This window comes from Panthera pardus, unplaced genomic scaffold (assembly GCF_024362965.1).
Source record: "Panthera pardus isolate Hobbes unplaced genomic scaffold, ASM2436296v1 HiC_scaffold_24, whole genome shotgun sequence".
Classification (NCBI taxonomy): Eukaryota; Metazoa; Chordata; class Mammalia; order Carnivora; family Felidae; genus Panthera; species Panthera pardus.
In genome coordinates this window covers 126,058,690-126,076,789 of record NW_026526810.1, presented here as the reverse complement: position 1 = coordinate 126,076,789, position 18,100 = coordinate 126,058,690, and the positions used below count along the sequence as shown (strand labels likewise).

General features: G+C 42.1%; 1 protein-coding gene across 11 annotated transcripts in view; it reads left to right on the top strand.

Annotated features, from left to right (window-relative positions):
- Positions 1-18,100, top strand: part of RPS6KA5 (ribosomal protein S6 kinase A5) — a 181,446-nt gene that overhangs the window by 159,039 nt on the left and 4,307 nt on the right. For 6 of the 11 annotated variants that reach the window (XM_019462027.2, XM_019462029.2, XM_019462030.2 and 3 more), the window contains 4 exons: positions 3,165-3,356; positions 11,569-11,728; positions 13,521-13,684; positions 15,241-17,079. In XM_019462027.2, the coding sequence (XP_019317572.1) occupies positions 3,165-3,356; positions 11,569-11,728; positions 13,521-13,684; positions 15,241-15,480 (756 nt within the window). In that variant the 3' untranslated portion in view covers positions 15,481-17,079. Of the gene's footprint in view, positions 1-3,164; positions 3,357-11,568; positions 11,729-13,520; positions 13,685-15,240; positions 17,080-18,100 lie in introns of those variants that run through there. The other 5 variants (XR_002083628.2, XR_002083627.2, XM_019462028.2 and 2 more) reach the window with 3 other exon arrangements.

Genomic DNA, 18,100 nt, shown 5'->3' with positions numbered 1-18,100 from the left:
TTGAAAGCTTGTTTCTCATTTTTGTAATCAAATTGATTAGCTCATGAATAGGAATGTATATAATTCTGTTCTAAATACTTAAACATAAAGAATTGTCTTGATTTAATTAGCCACACCATCCTTATATGTCTTTGCCCGTGTACTGTATTTATAGAATTGTGTAGCAAAGCAAAAGTAGCAGCTTTTTATATATTTCTTCTGTCAAAAGGTTAGTAAAGAAGGTTCTAACTCTAGAATGTCCCTTTGTAGTATCAAAAATATGAAAATCCCCCCCTTTTAGGAAATCATCAAAATAATAACGAAAATTGAAAAACAAAACCCAATGATTTATAAAAGGACAACAGTGACTCATCCTTACCATATGCAAAATTATACATATTTCCTCTTTAAAATAGAACTTCATTTGTAATTACCACGTGTTGATAAAGCATTTTCAAATACTCTTAAAATAATAATTTATTTGGAGTCTGTTTTTTGTGTTAGACCACGAAAGACTATGTCTCCAAAAGCACCGTTTTTTTTGTTTTTGTTTTTGTTTTTGCCTTTTTAAGTATCTTGGATCATTGGTAGGAAGAGGGTGTTTTAAAAATGGAATTCTGTGCATCCAAGTATAATCAACTGATTCTAAAGCACATAGACTTCTGTCCCTGGACTTCCTATTACTGTTATCCATATTACTAGTAATGAATCAAAAGTGAACTGTGTTTCATGAACTTGCAACTGTGGTAGCTCTCCCTCTGCTTCCTTCCTCCGAGTTCTCACTCTCCTACAGAACGCCCACTGACAGTATGGTGCTCTGTACATTGGAGATTAGCAATCTATTTTTAAATGCAAAAGCACACCACTTAAATGTTTTCTTGATAGACAAGGAACAAGCATGTAATTTTTTTAATTGAAGAGATCTGTTCCATGACTGTATAGAATTCATTTTCACATGTTTTATTCTTTGATAACCGGCCATCTGTCATCCCATGAGTCTCAAATGATGCAACTGTCCTTTCCAACAGAATTTAAATTTGCCTTCCCATCTTACCGATACAAAGATACTTGTAGCTTCGTTCTTCTTGTTACCAACCTTTTCTTTCAAGTAGCCTTTTGAAATGAAGACATGTCAGATGAGTTAGGACATTCTACTACATTTATAGTCCTAAATCAACATAGATTCTGGAGAAATGAAAATGTGCCTTCGTACTAACATCTTCGTAATAAAATGACTTTGACTTTTAAATGGCAGAGTATGTTACTCCCAGGCCCAAAGTGTAATCCCTTTCCCACTGATGTCGTATTTTAAGACCTGATGGTGTATCTTTTGGTCAATATTAATGTGGCATTTGCTTTCGGCATGGGCAAACTCCTAAATTCTAGGTGAGAAGCAGATAAACTTAGAAGCTAGCTGACATTCTTAGTGGACTGATTTGTGCTTTTCAAACCGGTCCCCATCCTGAGAGATGAGAGACCAGTGACATCAGATGAGTTTCAGGGTGGAGCTTGAGAGGAGGCTGAAAGGCGGCTGCTTCCTGCCACTCCCGCCCATGCGCACCCAGCCCCATCGGGAGAGCCGAGAGGGGGAGCGCCCCCCTCCTTCATTTCAAGAACTGCGGTTAAGGAAGTCCTCGCAGAGAATAAACGGAAACCACCTCCCAAGACTTGGCAGGCTCCGCGCGGACGGGGGCCAGGTGTGCCCCACGGTCCCTCTGTACAGATCACAGTGCTTGTGCCGCAGAGGAGCCCACAAGTCATTCGCTGAAAGACTTGCCCGGAGCTATGGTGTGTAAACCCCAGCTGGGCTTCAGTTTTTATCCACATTTTATCCACATTTTAATTCCATCACACGTTCAGGATCAAGCATCCTAGGATAGAAAATTTAAGAAAACTTTTTAATTGTTTTGCTTTTCTTTCCCCCCACTTTATCCATTTTTGACTTTTGGGTGGAAGGTGTAGAAGATGTTTTCTTCTTTATATGAATGAACCCTTGTAATGTCTTTTATTTTAGCGGAAATAATATTAACGAAAAAAAAAATGATGTTCCAGATCCGAGGAATAATTTAATGAACATAAAGACATAACAGGTTTCGTCAGCGTGTCTGAAGACAGTATAATCAGATTCGCTTACCGTGGCTACTAGCTTGATAGACTAATAAAAGTGATGATCATGCCTTAGTACAGTTAGCATTTATTAAGCATGTGATAAACACGAAAACAGTACAGTAAAAGCTTAGTGACTGAGAAGGCTTGGCAGATGAGGGATTCAAGAGAACAATGTGTGCATAATTGAGGAATAATATCCATAAGCATCCAAAAAATGTTTAAGTCTTAGCTGTTTTGGAGAAAATATTCTGAAATGTAATGTATGTCTTTACCATGTCTTCTTTAATTTGTTTTTATTTCTTAAAGGTTTTTGATGTTTTTTTTAATTTATTTAAGCAATCTCTACATGCCGTGTGGGGCTTGGACTCACGACCCCAAGGTCAAGAGTCACACACTCTTCCAACTGAGCCAGCCAGTTGGAAGCCAGCCTACCGTGTCTTCTTTAATAAGCTATACTGGATACAGCTATTTTATTTATGACTTTATTCAGTGGGCAGATATTTACCAAAGCACCTACTATATGAGTGCAGCAGGTTTGGGGAATAGAGTCATAAATAAGGTGGACACATAGTCCCCGCCCTTAGGGAATTATGGACTCATGAGGAAGAAGACAGTGGACTAATAATGCCGAGATGCTAAGTGCCAGAAAGGCAAAGCAAATATGCTAGGAGAAAATAGAAAAAGTCCTAACTTGAGTGCGGTGGCACGTTTGGGGGGGTGAGGGCGGTATCTCTAAGCAAGCAGTAGGGGCACGTGGGCCTGGTCGGTACCGAGGTTGGTGGAGGGGGTAGAGGACAAACGCCGTCCGAAAAATGTAGACAAAGGCTCTGACACAGGAAGAGGCGTGGTGCAATCGAAAAATGTTTCATAAGACGTTGTAAAATTGAAATAATATAAACAAGCATAAGCCAGAGAAGAACAGTACACTGTCGTCCAGCTCCCCGACCCTCTCCATCAGACCTCTCTCCGTGTCCAAATCCCGTATCAGCATAGAGATAGACAACGTTATGTACATGGTGTCACCAAGTCCCAGGACATTGTCACGGGAGACTGATTTACGTGTTTGTATCTTGCAGAATTTATTGTTCACTGACGAAAACGACAATTTGGAAATTAAAGTAATCGATTTTGGGTTTGCGCGCTTAAAGCCGCCTGATAACCAGCCTCTCAAGACACCCTGCTTCACCCTGCACTATGCCGCCCCGGAGCTCTTGAACCATAATGGCTACGACGAGTCCTGTGACCTCTGGAGCCTGGGCGTCATTTTGGTGAGTTCATTTCACTAGAGCCGTTAAACCTAGTCAGTTCTTGGATGGCCTCTTACCTATCTCTTCCTACTGTTTTTCTTAAAGTTGTGGGGGATATTGACAAATTGGTTTCTTTTCGGTACAACCAAGTAAAGGTCTGACCAAAGGCTATTTCCCTTTTTTAAAATTTACATCGGAGACAATGTGGGAATTTTTATTTTGGTTTATTTTGAAATATTTAAGGTATTGCATTTTATATGCATAAGAATTTATATAGTATTTTTTTTAAAGACGCAATAGTATATTTTCGAAAGATACATATCAGATATAATATGAAAATAGCAAAGTGATTTATTATTAGAAAAACGTTAAAAAATATATTCCCCATGGGGGAGGGGAAGGAAAAAAAAAAGAGGTTAGAGTGGGAGAGAGCCAAAGCATAAGAGACTCTTAAAAACTGAGAACAAACTGAGGGTTGATGGGGGGTGGGAGGGAGGGGAAGGTGGGTGATAGGTATTGAGGAGGGCACCTTTTGGGATGAGCACTGGGTGTTGTATGGAAACCAATTTGACAATAAATTTCATATATTGAAAAAAAATAAAAATTAAAAAATTAAAAAAACTTAAAAAAAAATAAAAAATAAATTAAATAAGTAAAAAATAAAAAATATATTCCGTGAGGGGGCACCTGGATGGCTCATTTGGTTAAGCATCCTAGTTTCAGCTCAGGTCATGATCTCACGGTTCGTGAGTTTGAGCCCCATATCTGGCTCTGTCCTGGTGGCACAGAGCCTGCTTAGAGTTCTCTCTCTCCCTCTCTGCCCTTCGCCTGCTCTCTCACATGCACACCTGCATGCCCCCTCTCTCAAAATAAATAAATAAATACATATATGGGGCGTCTGGGTGGCTCAGTCTGTTAAGCATCCGACTTCAGCTCAGGTCATGATCTCACGGTCCGTGAGTTCGAGCCCCGCATCAGGCTCTGTGCTGACAGCTCAGAGCCTGGAGCCTGTTTCTGATTCTGTGTCTCCCTCTCTCTCTGACCCTCCCCCGTTCATGCGGTCTCTCCCTGTCTCAAAAATAAATAAACGTTAAAAAAAAAAAAAAAAAGAAATACATATATATATACATATATATATATACACGTATATATATATATATGCGTATATATGTATATATATACGTATATATATGTATATATGTATATATACACACACACACATATATATAAGCTTATATATATATATATATATATATATACACATATATATATACGTACACATATACACACATATATATATATATTCTATGAGATTTTCAGACTAAAACTGTAATGAAAGACAATGATTTAGGGTAAGTTAACACATTAATGGATAAAGCGGGAAATATTTATAGTAACTTATAGTAATCGTGATAAGCATGCTTTTCACAAAATGACCTGGGCTGCTGTGATCAGAAACAGAACATTAAGCTAGAAAAATAATCTTGGCATGTTTCTTCTCAAAATAGCTTTACTTTTTCTGCATGTAACTTGTAATGCATAATCTTAGGGAGAAATTTTCGGACAAAACCGAAAGAGTAGAGGAACAAGCAGACTCACTCATGACATTGTGTGGAGGTGATGTGCGTGAGCTCCCCCTCTTCTAACCCACTGCCTGCCGCCACCATATTACGTGTGCTTTCTGGCTTTCTCCTTCTTCTGTTTACGTGTACAGCTGTTTGGGTTTTTTAGCAAATGAGCTTATATTATACGTGTAGTTGGAGCCTCCAAACTTCATTTAACCTTTTCTTTATAATGAGCAGTTAGCATTTTCCAGTTTTTCACTAATTACAAACTACACAAATGACTATTTTTTAATAGATGTGGCTGCATTTGTCTCATTTCCTTGGAATAAACTCCTACGAGAAGGGCACGCACATCTTTATTTTGACATCTATGCCTCAAATTCCTTCTAGAAGGTTTACCAGATCATGTTCCATCAACTGTATGTGAATACATCGGATACTATCAATTTCAATCTGAAATTATTTTCTACTGTTGTAATTTGCATACATTTCTTTGATGAATATTCAGTTTTGAGCATCTTTTCATGTATTTGGACACTTGTATTTTCTTTTTTATGAATTGCTGTTTATGAGCTTTGCCCATTTTAAAGCTCTGTGAAGGACTTTAATCCTTTGTCTGCCATTGATAGTGGAGATGTTTTTATTCTGATTTTGTCATTTGAAAACTTTGTTTATAGTATCATGGGATTTTCACTTGTGTTTCAGGGTTTAAATGGAGAATTTTTTTATTTCTCTGTAGTAAGACATCAGTCTTTTCCTTTATGACGTGTTTTTTAAAATTTTTTTTAATGTTTATTTATTTTTGAGAGAGACAGAGACAGAGCATGAGCAGGGGAGGGGCAGGGAGAGAGGGAGACACAGAATCCGAAGCAGCTCCAGGCTCTGAGCTGTCAGCACAGAGCCCAATGCGGGGCTCGAACTCACAGACCTCAAGATCATGACCTGGCCCGAAGTAGGACGCTTAACTGACTGAGCCACCCAGGCGCCCCTGTGACATGTGGTTTTGATGTCAGATTGTCACACACCCCTACCCCAACCCAGGATTATAAAAATATTCTCCCAAATTTCCCTCCAGAATTATATTTTATTTTTATACTTAAATCTGCACTCCATCTGGGATTTATTTTGGTGTCGATTCTCCCACAGTGGCTAACCAGTTGTCCCTGCAGGATGGTTCCTCTTTTATTTTTAAGCTTTATATGGTTTTTATTTCAGCAATTTTAACTCATCATTTATAATTTTCAAATGAAAATATTTACGAATAAGGTTTTTTCAATAAAAATAAACAACGAACTGCTATAGATTTGAGAGTTTTGTTTAAGGGCTTAAACTGATTACATTTTCATTAACCTTCTCCGAAAAAATTAGTCTAAATAAAGGGGAGCTTTCCAATTTTAGTAATAATATAAAAGTACCCCTTGTAAAAGAGCCTTTACTTTAAATATAGGTCAGTTTTAATCATCATGCTTTTTAAAGTTTTACCAAACAGTCTTCGAGATGTGGACGAGTGTTTTAGAGCTTCCGAATGCCACATCTATGGAAATAGCTGTGTGTCACAGCACGGACAGGAGCCATGCTTCTTTCTAGATCTATTTGTCAAGTTTCTAAGGCAAGCAAGGGGCAAAGAACAGCTTACACGATGCCACAGGAGTACGGTCACAGTATCCAAACTATGGGCCGTTCTACAGGACGAACAACCCAGTTTCTCCTAGAAAAAAGAAAAGAGCCTGAGACCCTACAGATTAAAAGACACTTAGGAAACAATATTTACACTTACTTCAATTCTGATTCAAGCAAATTCTAATTTTAATGCTATTTATTAGGTTCAAACTCTAAGTCATCCAGATATAATTATAATAGATACATACGACGTATATAACACAGATGGAGAAATTTGGATATTGATTGGGTACTGAATGATATAAAGGAATTACTGCTAATTTTTTTTAGATGTGATAATGGTGTTGTTGTGGTTTTTAAAAGATCTTTGCCGTTTAGAGATACACAATGAAATACGTATGCAGAATGTTAGTATATACCTTAAACTGTCAAAAAAAAAAAAAAAAGAAACAACCCAGAGTGCTTTGTGAACTTTTCTACATGAATAAATGCATATCTTCAGAGGATCTAGATACAAAGCCTCAGTTATTCCATAACAAGCACAAAGTTTATTTGGAGTCTCCTGATTTGCCTTAGAAATCTGTGGCCCTTGGGGTGCCTGGCTGGCTCAGTCAGAAGAGCATGTGACTCTTAATCTCGGGGTTGTGGGTTTGAGCCCCACTGGGTGTAGAGATTACTTAAAAATAACATCTTTAGGGGCGCCTGGGTGGCGCAGTCGGTTAAGCGTCCGACTTCAGCCAGGTCACGATCTCGCGGTCCGTGAGTTCGAGCCCCGCGTCAGGCTCTGGGCTGATGGCTCGGAGCCTGGAGCCTGTTTCTGATTCTGTGTCTCCCTCTCTCTCTGCCCCTCCCCCGTTCATGCTCTGTCTCTCTCTGTCCCAAAAATAAAATAAAAAAAAATTTTTAAAAAAAAAAATAAATAACATCTTTAAAAAAATAACAAAATAAAATCTTTAAAAAAAAGAAAGGAAATCTATGGCCTTTTTGTATGTTGTATCTAATAAACATGAATGTAGCTATTATAGTTTGAAAATAATTTATATTACCCCCATTGAGTAAAACAAATACTCCAGGAAGCTGCATCATGTAGTATCATATGGCATGATTACAACCCCCGTCTACCTCATAGATATGCAATCCCTGTCAGAAACCTACAGGACTTTGGGGCGCCTGGGTGGCTCTATCAGTTAAGCATCTGACTTCGACTCAGGTCATGATCTCGTGGTTTGTGGGCTCGAGCCCCACGTCGGGCTCTGTGCTGACAGCTCAGAGCCTGGAGCCTGGATTCTGTGTCTCCCTCTCTCTCTGCCCCTCCCCTGCTCACACACACACACACACACACACACACACACACAATCTCTCTCTCTGAAAAATAAATATTAAAAAATGTTTTAAACAAATGTACGGGACTTTAATTAAAATAGAGCTTACACGGTGTCTTAGCTTGGTGCTGCCATAACAAAATACCACTGATTAGGTGGCTTAAGCAACAGAAATATATTTTCTCACAGACTGGATGCTGGGAATTCCAATACCAAGATGCCAGCAGCGCTGGTGTCTGGTGAGGATTTTGTCCTTGAGTCGTCAACAGCCACCTGTTCTCTGTATCCTCACATGGCCTCTCCTCAGTGTGTATGCTTAGAGAGAGAGCATGAGCAAGCTCTCTGGTGTTTCTTTTTATAAGGACACTAATCCTATTGGATCAGGACCCCGCCCATATGACCTCATTTAACTTTAATTACCTCCATAAAGGCCCTGTCTCTAAATACAGGCGCGTTGGAGGTTGGGTCTTCAACATATTAATTCTGGAGGCAGACAAACATTCAGTCCATAACACACAGAATTTACATGGGCTAGGATCGTATGCTTCCCCACGGGTACATTTAACATACCTGTGGGGTGACAGCTAATTCCATTTAAAACATGATCCTCCACTCACAGAATCCAGATATGGGGGATCCAGCACCAATGGATCAGCCAGTGGTTCAACACAATCCTCAGGGACAGAGCCCCAGCCCCACGCGGTATTGTCCTGAGCAGCTGCCTTCACTGAGTTTTTCACGCTCTAGCAGGCCACCTATCGAGCAGTCTCAATTTCCTTTCTTCCTCCGTAGAGGAAGGAAGTCCTAGAGAACCCCTCCTCAATGAGGCCATTGGCTTGAGCTGAGGAAGAAGTGCTGGTACAACAGAGATAGGTGGCACGCACTGTGAATGTAACTTGCTCATGCCTTCTGGACTTCCTAGGGTTGATTCTAAGTGTGCTGTGTCCATAGGACATTGGATCGCTGCTCGGGCTTTGTGAATCAGCGCTGATCATAGTATAAGATGCACTGCTTTTGGTATCCCTTCTATAGGCATTCATAGTCTACTAGGAACCAGTAGCGTCCAGGAGATGCTTTTCAGAGAGTAGTTCTCTGCCATGGAAGGCATGACCCCACACAGGATCCTTCAGGTCTGCTCTACAACTCCTCTGTTGCAGCTGCCAGAGACTCCACACAGCATTCTTCCCTTTCGCAGATACCTCTAACACAGTCGAGTCAACCAAATGCTATGGCCTAGGTAGCAGGACGGCTTGTGTTTCAGCCAGGACCTGCCGCAGAGCCCTCTTGCCTCTGGGCCCCACTTGGAACTGGTAGCCCTCCAGGTCACTTGATAAATGGATTGGAGCAGGATTCTCAAGTGCAGTGTATGCTGTCGCCAAAATCCAAGGAAGCCCACTGAGTCCTGCACCTCTTTCTTAGTGGGACAAGGTACAGCAATTTATCTTTCAGGGGAAATGTCTCTATGCCCCTAACCATTGGAGCTCTAAAGTCTTTACCAATGTGATAGTCCCCTGAACGTTTATGGAGTTCATCTCCGTCCCTCTGACATTCGTGTGCTTATAAGGCATTTGGGATACCTGCTAGTTCCTGCTCCCCAGGTCTCACTTAATGAAGACATCAGTATAGAGAGCCAGCATGGGATTCTTGAGAATGTCGAGATGATCAAGGTCCTAACAGACTATATTATAACAGAGTGGAAGAGGTTACACAGCTCTTGGGCAAGACAGTGAATGCTATCCTTGGTATGTGAAGATCTACTGCTTTGATCCTTCCTATTGATAGAGATCAAGAACAATCTATTGACCAGATCAATAGGTGCTTATCGATGCCAGCACCATATTGACTTGTACCACATTCAGCATGGCAGCTGATCCCTGCAGTTCCTTTGGTGTGTACACTGTTCCCTGTTCTCAGTTCTTCCCGCTCAGGAATGTAATTGTCTTCACTTCAGCTTTAGACTCTGCTCTCTGGGAAACCCAGGCTGAAGTGTTGGAGCCTCCAGTGATCTAGAAAGCAGACCTTTAGGAAGGGGCTCTAAAGTCGCCTGACTCACTGTTCTGATTCCCCACCTTCCATTGAGAAAATGGGGTCCCTGCTGCCTTCCAGCCAGAGAAAGAGGAGGAAGAACAGAGTGAAGCCTGGTATATTAGTGAGCAGGCTCCCGCTGTTACCACGTGCAATGGCTTGTGTGATCCTGTTACATTTGTTGTGTAGATGAAGAAAAAGTCTAAGAGAGGTTAACTAACATACCCAAGCTAGTAAACTAAAAAGCTAGAAAACAGAAGCTAGTAAGTAAAAAAGCAGTTGTTGGAAACCAGGTCTGTCTGACACTAAAGCTCATTTTCCCCTCCTACCGCCTATCTTCTCTCGGGAGTAACTATGACAGATGGCGGAGGCCCTCGTTACACATCCTGGAAAGTTACACCGAAGGGTGGGTGGGCCTCTGCCAGCTCAGGAAAGAAAATGGCCTTCTGAGGGGACCGAGTAGCTTGTGCGCAGTCCAGGAGGCCTAGGAACTGTCGGTGCGGAATAGGGGGTGGGAATACGGCTACTGCAGAGGCTGAGCCCAGGAGGGAAGACGAGGCCGGAGCTTGAAAGGTGCCCTGTGAATGTCGGGAAGCCAGTGTAGGAGTCTGAAGAGGGAAACTTCGGGAAAAGACATCGGCTGTGTGAATGTTGCCGGTATGCAGGAAGGATGAAGGAAAGAAGATTTAGGGAGGTTTCTGGTTTTCTTAGATTGTTCTGGCATTGTTCTTCAGGTGTCCTAGCATTTCCCTCCTTAGAACAAGGGTCTTCCGGGGCACCTGAGTGGCTCAGTAAGTTAAGCATCTGACTTTGGCTCAGGTCATGATCTCACGGCATGAGTTTGAGCCCCTCGTTGGGTTCTGTGCTGACAGCTCAGAGCCTGGAGCCTGCTTCAGATTCTGTGTTTCCCCTCTGTCTCTGCCCCTCCCCCGTTGACAGTCTGTCTCTCTCTCTCTCTCTCTCTCTCTCTCAAAAATAAATAAAAACATTAAAATTGAAGAAAGAAAGAAAAGAAAGAAAGAAAGAGAGGAAGAAAGAAAGAAAGAGAAAGAAAGAAAGAAAGAAAGAAAGAAAGAAAGAAAGAAAGAAAGAAAGAAAAGAAAGAAAGAAAGAAAGAAAAAAAGTGTCCTAGGGAAAGGATGTGTGGAATTGAATAGAAAAAAATAGCTATTGGGGTACCTGGGTGATTCAGTGGGTTAAGGGTCATGAAGTCATGATCTCACAGTCATGAGATCGAGCCCTGCTTTGGGCTCAGCACTGAGCATGGAGCCTGCTTGGGATCTCTCCCTGCCTCTCTTTCTGCCCTCCTCCACTTATTCTCTCTTCCTCTCTCTCTTTCTCTCAAAATAAATGCATAAACTAAAAACAATTGCATTAAAAAATAGCTGTTGAGGCATTCTGCTCCCTCTCAATTCTCTGTTAACACGAATACTATTTTTTCAGAAGCAGCCGGATTATCCTTGTTTTGTTTTTCTTGCTCTTTAAATCTTGGTATCATAATAAGCCGGCTCACTTTATTTATAAGGCTTTGAAATGTGTTTGTTGCTTCAGTGATAGAAGTCTACATAATCTTCTAAACCCAGTAAGGCTAGTTATTGTATTTGGTAAACTATGCTGATGAAGTTAGTAGTGAGATTACTGGAGTGGCTTTGACAATGACTTTGGCAGACATTCTGTTCTGTTCCCTTTTTTTCTTGATAGTATACAATGTTGTCAGGGCAAGTCCCATTCCAATCTCACGACAAAAGTTTGACATGTACCAGTGCAGTGGAGATCATGAAGAAAATTAAAAAGGGAGATTTCTCCTTTGAAGGAGAAGCCTGGAAGAATGTATCCCAAGAAGCTAAAGATTTGATCCAAGGTAAGAATCTGATGCAATTTTACATTTTGTATGATGTGTAGTGATTAAAGTGGAATCATACTCATTGTGCATATATTTATTTGTTAATTACTCATGGAGCTTACATGTGTTCTAAAAGGTTTCCAGGTTAGTCTACTGAACCTTTTTTTTTTTTTTTTCATTTTTTAAAATATTTATTTTTGAGAGAGAGAGCGTGAGCCAGGGAGGGGCAGCGAAAGAGGGAGACACCAGAATCCGAAGCAGGCTCCAGGTTCTGAGCTGTCACTACAGAGCGGGACTCGGGGCCAGAACTCACGAACCACAAGATCATGACCTGGGTGGAAGTCCAGCACTTAACTGACTGAGCCAGCCAGGCGCCCTGGCCTTATTTTTTTTCTTACCAGAACTCTGTCCCTTAGTAGTCTTACCCACATGCACAGGGCCCGCAGTGTCTCAATCTAACACCTCCAAAATGAACTGACACTATTTTACTATCCTTTCCCCCCAAACATGCCTCTTCCCATCCCCCTCTTGCACTGCCAAGCAGCCAAATTACCAAGACAGAAACCTGGACGTCACCGTACGTCCCGCACCTTCCTTACCTTCCGCAGCCACTCAGTGCTGCAGGTTCGGTGTCTCTCCTCACCACCTCCTGCGGTTCACATGGCCGCCCTCGGGTCTTGCCATCCTTCCTCTCCTGAGATCCCACACCATCCTTTCAGCCTGTCTCACTTCCTCTGACTTTACCTGTCCGTTATCAATCAGCAGAGCGACCTTCCTCGTATCCAGACGTGCTCATGCCTCTCTTCTGTTAAAAATCCTTCAGAGAGTCCTTGTTAGCTTCAGGTCAGACTCCTATATGGGAGCATTTGAGATTCAAAGTCCTTGGTGACCTGGCCCTGCCTGCCTATGCTTCCTGTTACCCTTACTCTGCCTTTGAATTCTTCAAATGTGCCGGCCCTCAGATTCCTGTGTGACTTTACTCTGGCGCTTTGTAATTCCTGGGGCGTCCCTCTTCGTTGAGCCCACCTGTACCCATCCCCCCAGGACTCATCTTCTGGAAGCCTTCCGGGGTGCCCCCACTCTCTGGTCAGAGCCCTTCCCTTGGGCGGCTAACACACTGTGCCTGGGGATTTTGCTATTGCGCTCGTCCCCTGATGCTGTCCTAGTTGGTTTTGTCTGTACATCAACTCAGAGCTCCTCTTTGTGTCTCCATCTCCATATCTCCCCTGCCTTACGGCACTTACTGACTTGTACAAGATGTTTGTACACAAGGGGCGCCTGGGTGGCTCAGCCAGTTAAGCGTCCGACTCTTGATTTGGGCTCAGGTCATGATCTCACAGTTCACGCCATGGAGCCCCACGTCAGGCTCTGAGCTGACAGTGCAGAGCCTGCTTGGGATTCTCTCTCTTCCTCTCTTTTTGCCTCTCTCCCCTTCATGAGCGCACACGTGCACGCTCCCTCTCTCTCAAAATAAATAAATAAACATTAAAAAAAGGATTGTTTGTACACAAATGAAGTACATCTAGGTGCTCTTTGTTCCCTTGGAGCTTCCCATTGGCCAGTGGGTGTCTTTATGTGGGTGCTAATTTTCTCCTGATCAAGAAGCCAGTTAGCCTACAGCAGACATAGGCTATTGTAGGCCTTATCATCAATTAGCACCCAGCATTTACTAGGAGATTTAAATGTATATGAAAATGTAATTACCTTAGTAGGAGTTTGAAGCCTTATAGAAACCATTGTGTCATGTGAACCTCATTGAGATTTATGTCTGAAGCAACAAATCATAAAAATATCTCAATTATTCCCATAGGACTTCTCACAGTCGATCCAAATAAAAGGCTTAAAATGTCAGGCTTGAGACACAATGAATGGCTTCAAGATGGCAGTCAGCTGTCCTCAAATCCTCTGATGACTCCAGACATTCTAGGATCTTCAGGGGCTGCTGTGCAAACCTGTGTGAAAGCCACCTTCCACGTAAGGCCCTGGGCTCTGCACACATAGGGCGGGTTTGAATCATGACCTCAGAGACACATCCTTAGTGGTGCATTGAAAATAATGCGTTTTTTTTTTTTTAAGTTTAGGTATGTTTTTATAAATGCCTTCGTGATATAAACACATGGATTAACACAAAGTGTGTGGGGCATCAGAGTCACTGCTGACCCACAAGCACTCATATGACATTTAGAATGAGCTTGTGAGATGGGGCAGTCGTGTGACATTTGAGTAGTTGAAAGTTTTTGGGAGATCATGAAAACAATAGGCTTCATATTGGAACTTTTCTCTCTCAAATAAGCTAAATCATTTTCTTTGAAAGTCATAAATAAACATTAGGAGCGAAGGCACATGTGAAAGTCTGTTCACTTAACAACCATTGACACATCACATATCCTCGAGGCTGCGGGGGACGTGTCGTCAGAGTACACGCATTTGTACCAAGCAGCTGCTAATGCTTTAAGATAATCTCATAAGGAATAGGTGAGTTCCGGAGAAGTGCAATTACCTCTGAAGGGATCATCTTGAGAGAGGAAAAAGGACAGTTTCTTCTTCAGCGGCAGATGTGGATCAAAAATTAATGAACGAGGATACGTTGAGGTGCGCAGGGAGTGACTGCGAAGGTTGTAGCAGATGGTCGCCCATCTTCCCGGTGGTATTTGAGGCAAAATGATCAGTAGTAGCCCCAGTGACACCCAAGCTGGAGACCAAGAAAAGTAGGGACAGGCTGCTGGGAGGAGAAACCAGGCCGAGGCATGTGGCACCGAGCCTTTCTATGTAGATGAAGTGTCCAAGATCCACCCGGATTACCCCGACTTGGAGGTGGAGAGCGGGGGCCTGTAATGGATCAGCTCTGCTCTGTATTGGGGTTTTGTGGTCAGAATTTATTTTATTTTATTTTATTTTATTTTATTTTATTTTATTTTATTCTATTTTATTCTATTTTTATTTTATTCTTATAAGTTTATTTATTTATGTATTTTGAGAGAGAGAGAGAGAGAGAGAGAGAGAGAGAGAGACATGGGAGGGGGAGAGAGAGAGAGAGAGAGAGAGAGAGAGAGAGAGAGAGAATCCCAAGCAGGCTCATCACTATCAGTACAGAGCCCCATGCGGGGCTCGGACCCACCAACCATGAGATCATGACCTAAGCCGATGCGTAACCACCTGAGCCACCCAGGTGCCCCTGTGGTTGGATTTAAATCTCAGATGCAGGACCAGTAAAAGTAATGGGGGTTGGAGGGGGGGTGGTGAGTGTTTTTTACTGAGAGGTAGCGCTGACCTCGTCAAAAGATTGAGGAAGAATCAGGACTCCTGAGCAGCCTGGCTGGTTTGATTTATGCAGAGCCCTGGGGACTCTTCCCCTGAGCTTGTGCGTCCTGCCAGGAGGTTGGCAAGTACCGGTTTTAAGGACTTTGTTCCCGAAACAACTTGGAGCCGTGGTTGCCAACCGAAAGTTGTCTTCTTCTAGAAGTCAGACGTGCCCGGAAAGCGTCAGAGGCTTTTTTTTTTCACAGAGGCTCCCTCTCTTTCTCCCCTAGGCCTTTAACAAATACAAGAGAGAGGGGTTTTGCCTGCAGAATGTCGATAAGGCCCCTCTGGCCAAGAGAAGGAAAATGAAGAAAACCAGCACCAGCACAGAGACGCGCAGCAGCTCGAGCGAAAGCTCCCACTCGTCCTCCTCCCAGTCCCACGGGAAGACCACCCCGACGAAGACACTGCAGCCCGGCCACCCCGCTGACGGCAGCAACCCGGACACCCTCTCCCACTTCTCGGACTGAGTGCGGGCGGGCGGAGGGCAGGACTGTCGCCGCCGACGACCCATCGCACCCGCGTGCCCTCAGCCTGTGCCTGAGGTGACGTCGTGCGCTTTTAAAAACGTGCCCCGTTGGTCTTCGCGGAACCTGCCTCTTAGGGAGTCGTTTTCAGGCAAACCCAACTGGTTGCCCGTGTCCAAAAAGCACTGCACGGAGAATGTTACTGTGAACAGAGCACACGTTTTACTGTCGAGTGACCTGGCGTGACGCCAACAGGACTGTTCCTGAAAGAGCAGGGGTGTCTGTAAACCTACTTAGGGACGGGTCAGGTTCGAGCTGCTTACAAAACGAGTCTCGGGTGTTCCAGACGTCCGCCCGCAGGAGTCACGCGTACGGTGATGATGATGCCTTTTGCTTTGCCTCGGGGACCGTGTGGCCTTTTAAGAGATGGGCCCCCGCGGAGCAGTGCAGAGATTGTGTAGTGAATTTGATGCGTGGCGTTCGCTCATTTCCTGAGAGAGGGTTTTAACTTATTGTCTTTGTTTTATGGTTGCCTACGATGGTAACCTGTTGTTATGAGTCCTTTTCTAAAAAGTAAAAGAAAAAAAAAAAGATACAGGAACGTAAGGTCCCATACTCTGTACTGGGGACCGTCTGACATGCATGCTAAGCTACGTACGGTTTTAATTTCGCACCGCTCTTTCCTGGCAGGTTGTTTTAATGGTTATTGCCGAATATTGAGGTACACGTCTCTGTTTTAAGTAATACTGCACTTTGTAAAAGACTATGGATAAAGCAAACTATTTTATAAAGTGCACCGTTTAAAGCACATGTGCTGCATTTTTGCCCGTTTTTCCATCATCCGCTTTAAATTTGTCCTCACGTCCCCCTTCTACCTTGTCTGCGACAAGCGGAATGGGCACAATCACGATCCACTTAGGCACCGATGCGAAGAAAATCTAAAGGAAAATTCTATGAAACACTGTGCTTCACATCTGTGTACTGCGTTGTGCTGCAGCGAGGCATGCCCTCCCGGAGTCGGATATTATGTACATACTATTTTAGAATCATGACTCTGACTTGTCTTGAAATTTTTCTGTTAAATTTTAAATGCAGAGAGCATATTTTATAAACTTCCGCAGAGCCCTTTTGTTGCTCCAAAGTTCTGCATTCCTACAGAAAACAAGTACTATGTGATGGAGACCTTTCACCAAAAAGATTGCTTCCTTTTCAAATACAATGAATTCATTCCCTATGCAAAAAGAAAAAAAAAAAAAAAGATAGGATTTGTACGTTGTATTTTCTTTTAAAGCCATCACAGGAAATGTCAGGACTGAGAAAAGTGATCTTGGCTGTGTTTACAAGAATCATGCTTAAAAAGATAATGCCCAACATGTTTATTTTATAATTTTTGTTAGTGATAATCTCTTGAGCATTGGTTTGGAATTTGGGCATGATATTTATTTATTCCTTTCTTGAGATAATAGCAGCATTAATTTCAAACAGTTACAAATACTAAAAATATTGCACTCTATGTAATAGTATATTTATTACTAAATCAATGTACATATTAATAGCACAGGCAAAAAATGGCAAATATTAAAATATTTTCAAAATACTGTATCACTCTGTTCACATTTTTGTCCGTGAAGGTTATTGGAAATGACTTTTTATACTTTTTAGCGGCCCAAATGGCTATATAATTCTCACGAGTCAATGAAACTTTTGTGCTCCTAGCTTTCAGTCATTCCTGGTAATGATGGGAAATCTTACATGAATTATTACCACCATATAGCTAATTCACAAAATGTGATTTCCTCAGGCACGGAATTATAATAACCAAGAAAATGTCCGTTTGTATCTATAGTTATGTTAAATAGATTTGGAAATGTCTAAGTTAGCTCTTCAGGTCATTTTTTTTTAACTGTGCATCCTAGTAGAAAATACTACTTGCAGAGTATAAACTAAACGGACTTTGTTGCTAATGGAAAACGATCCAGAAAAACGGTCCATGTAATGATTGAAGATGCCATTGACTCCTGGATGTTGAAATTGAGGGGTTTCATTTTCGTTTATTTTCATTGCCTCTTCTTCAGAAGGACTTGACAGAAAATGAAATGGGTAAAAAGGCAGAGTAAGAAGAGGAAGGAAGGAGCAGCTAATCCATCGCAATGAGGGTCTCTGAATAATCTAGAATGGGCTTTTGAAAAGACCTAAAAGCACTCGGGGTGGTGCCCCATGTCAAATACCTTCATCCCCACCCCGCTTACGAATTCCAGAAAGACAGCCTCTGATGCTAAGCTTGCAGTGGTTACACTGTGTGCAAACTGTCACCGCCCAGTGACTTGTATTCTAAAATTCACAACACTTTCACTTAGTCACATCAGAAGTAAGCTAAGAAATATTTTATATGAAAATACTTCATATGAACTCTTTCTTAGTATTAGGAGTAGAATAGAAGTAGATCCAAAAAAGCCCCCAATATATAAATACATTAATTTCTCTTTATAATATTAATTTTGGAGATAAGGCGAAATCACCCCTTCCTTTTTCCCTTATTGATTTTATTGCATGTCGTTTTCATACCATCATAGACCCTGATTCAAATATTTTATAACTATATATGGCTAATGGAGAGTCAAGA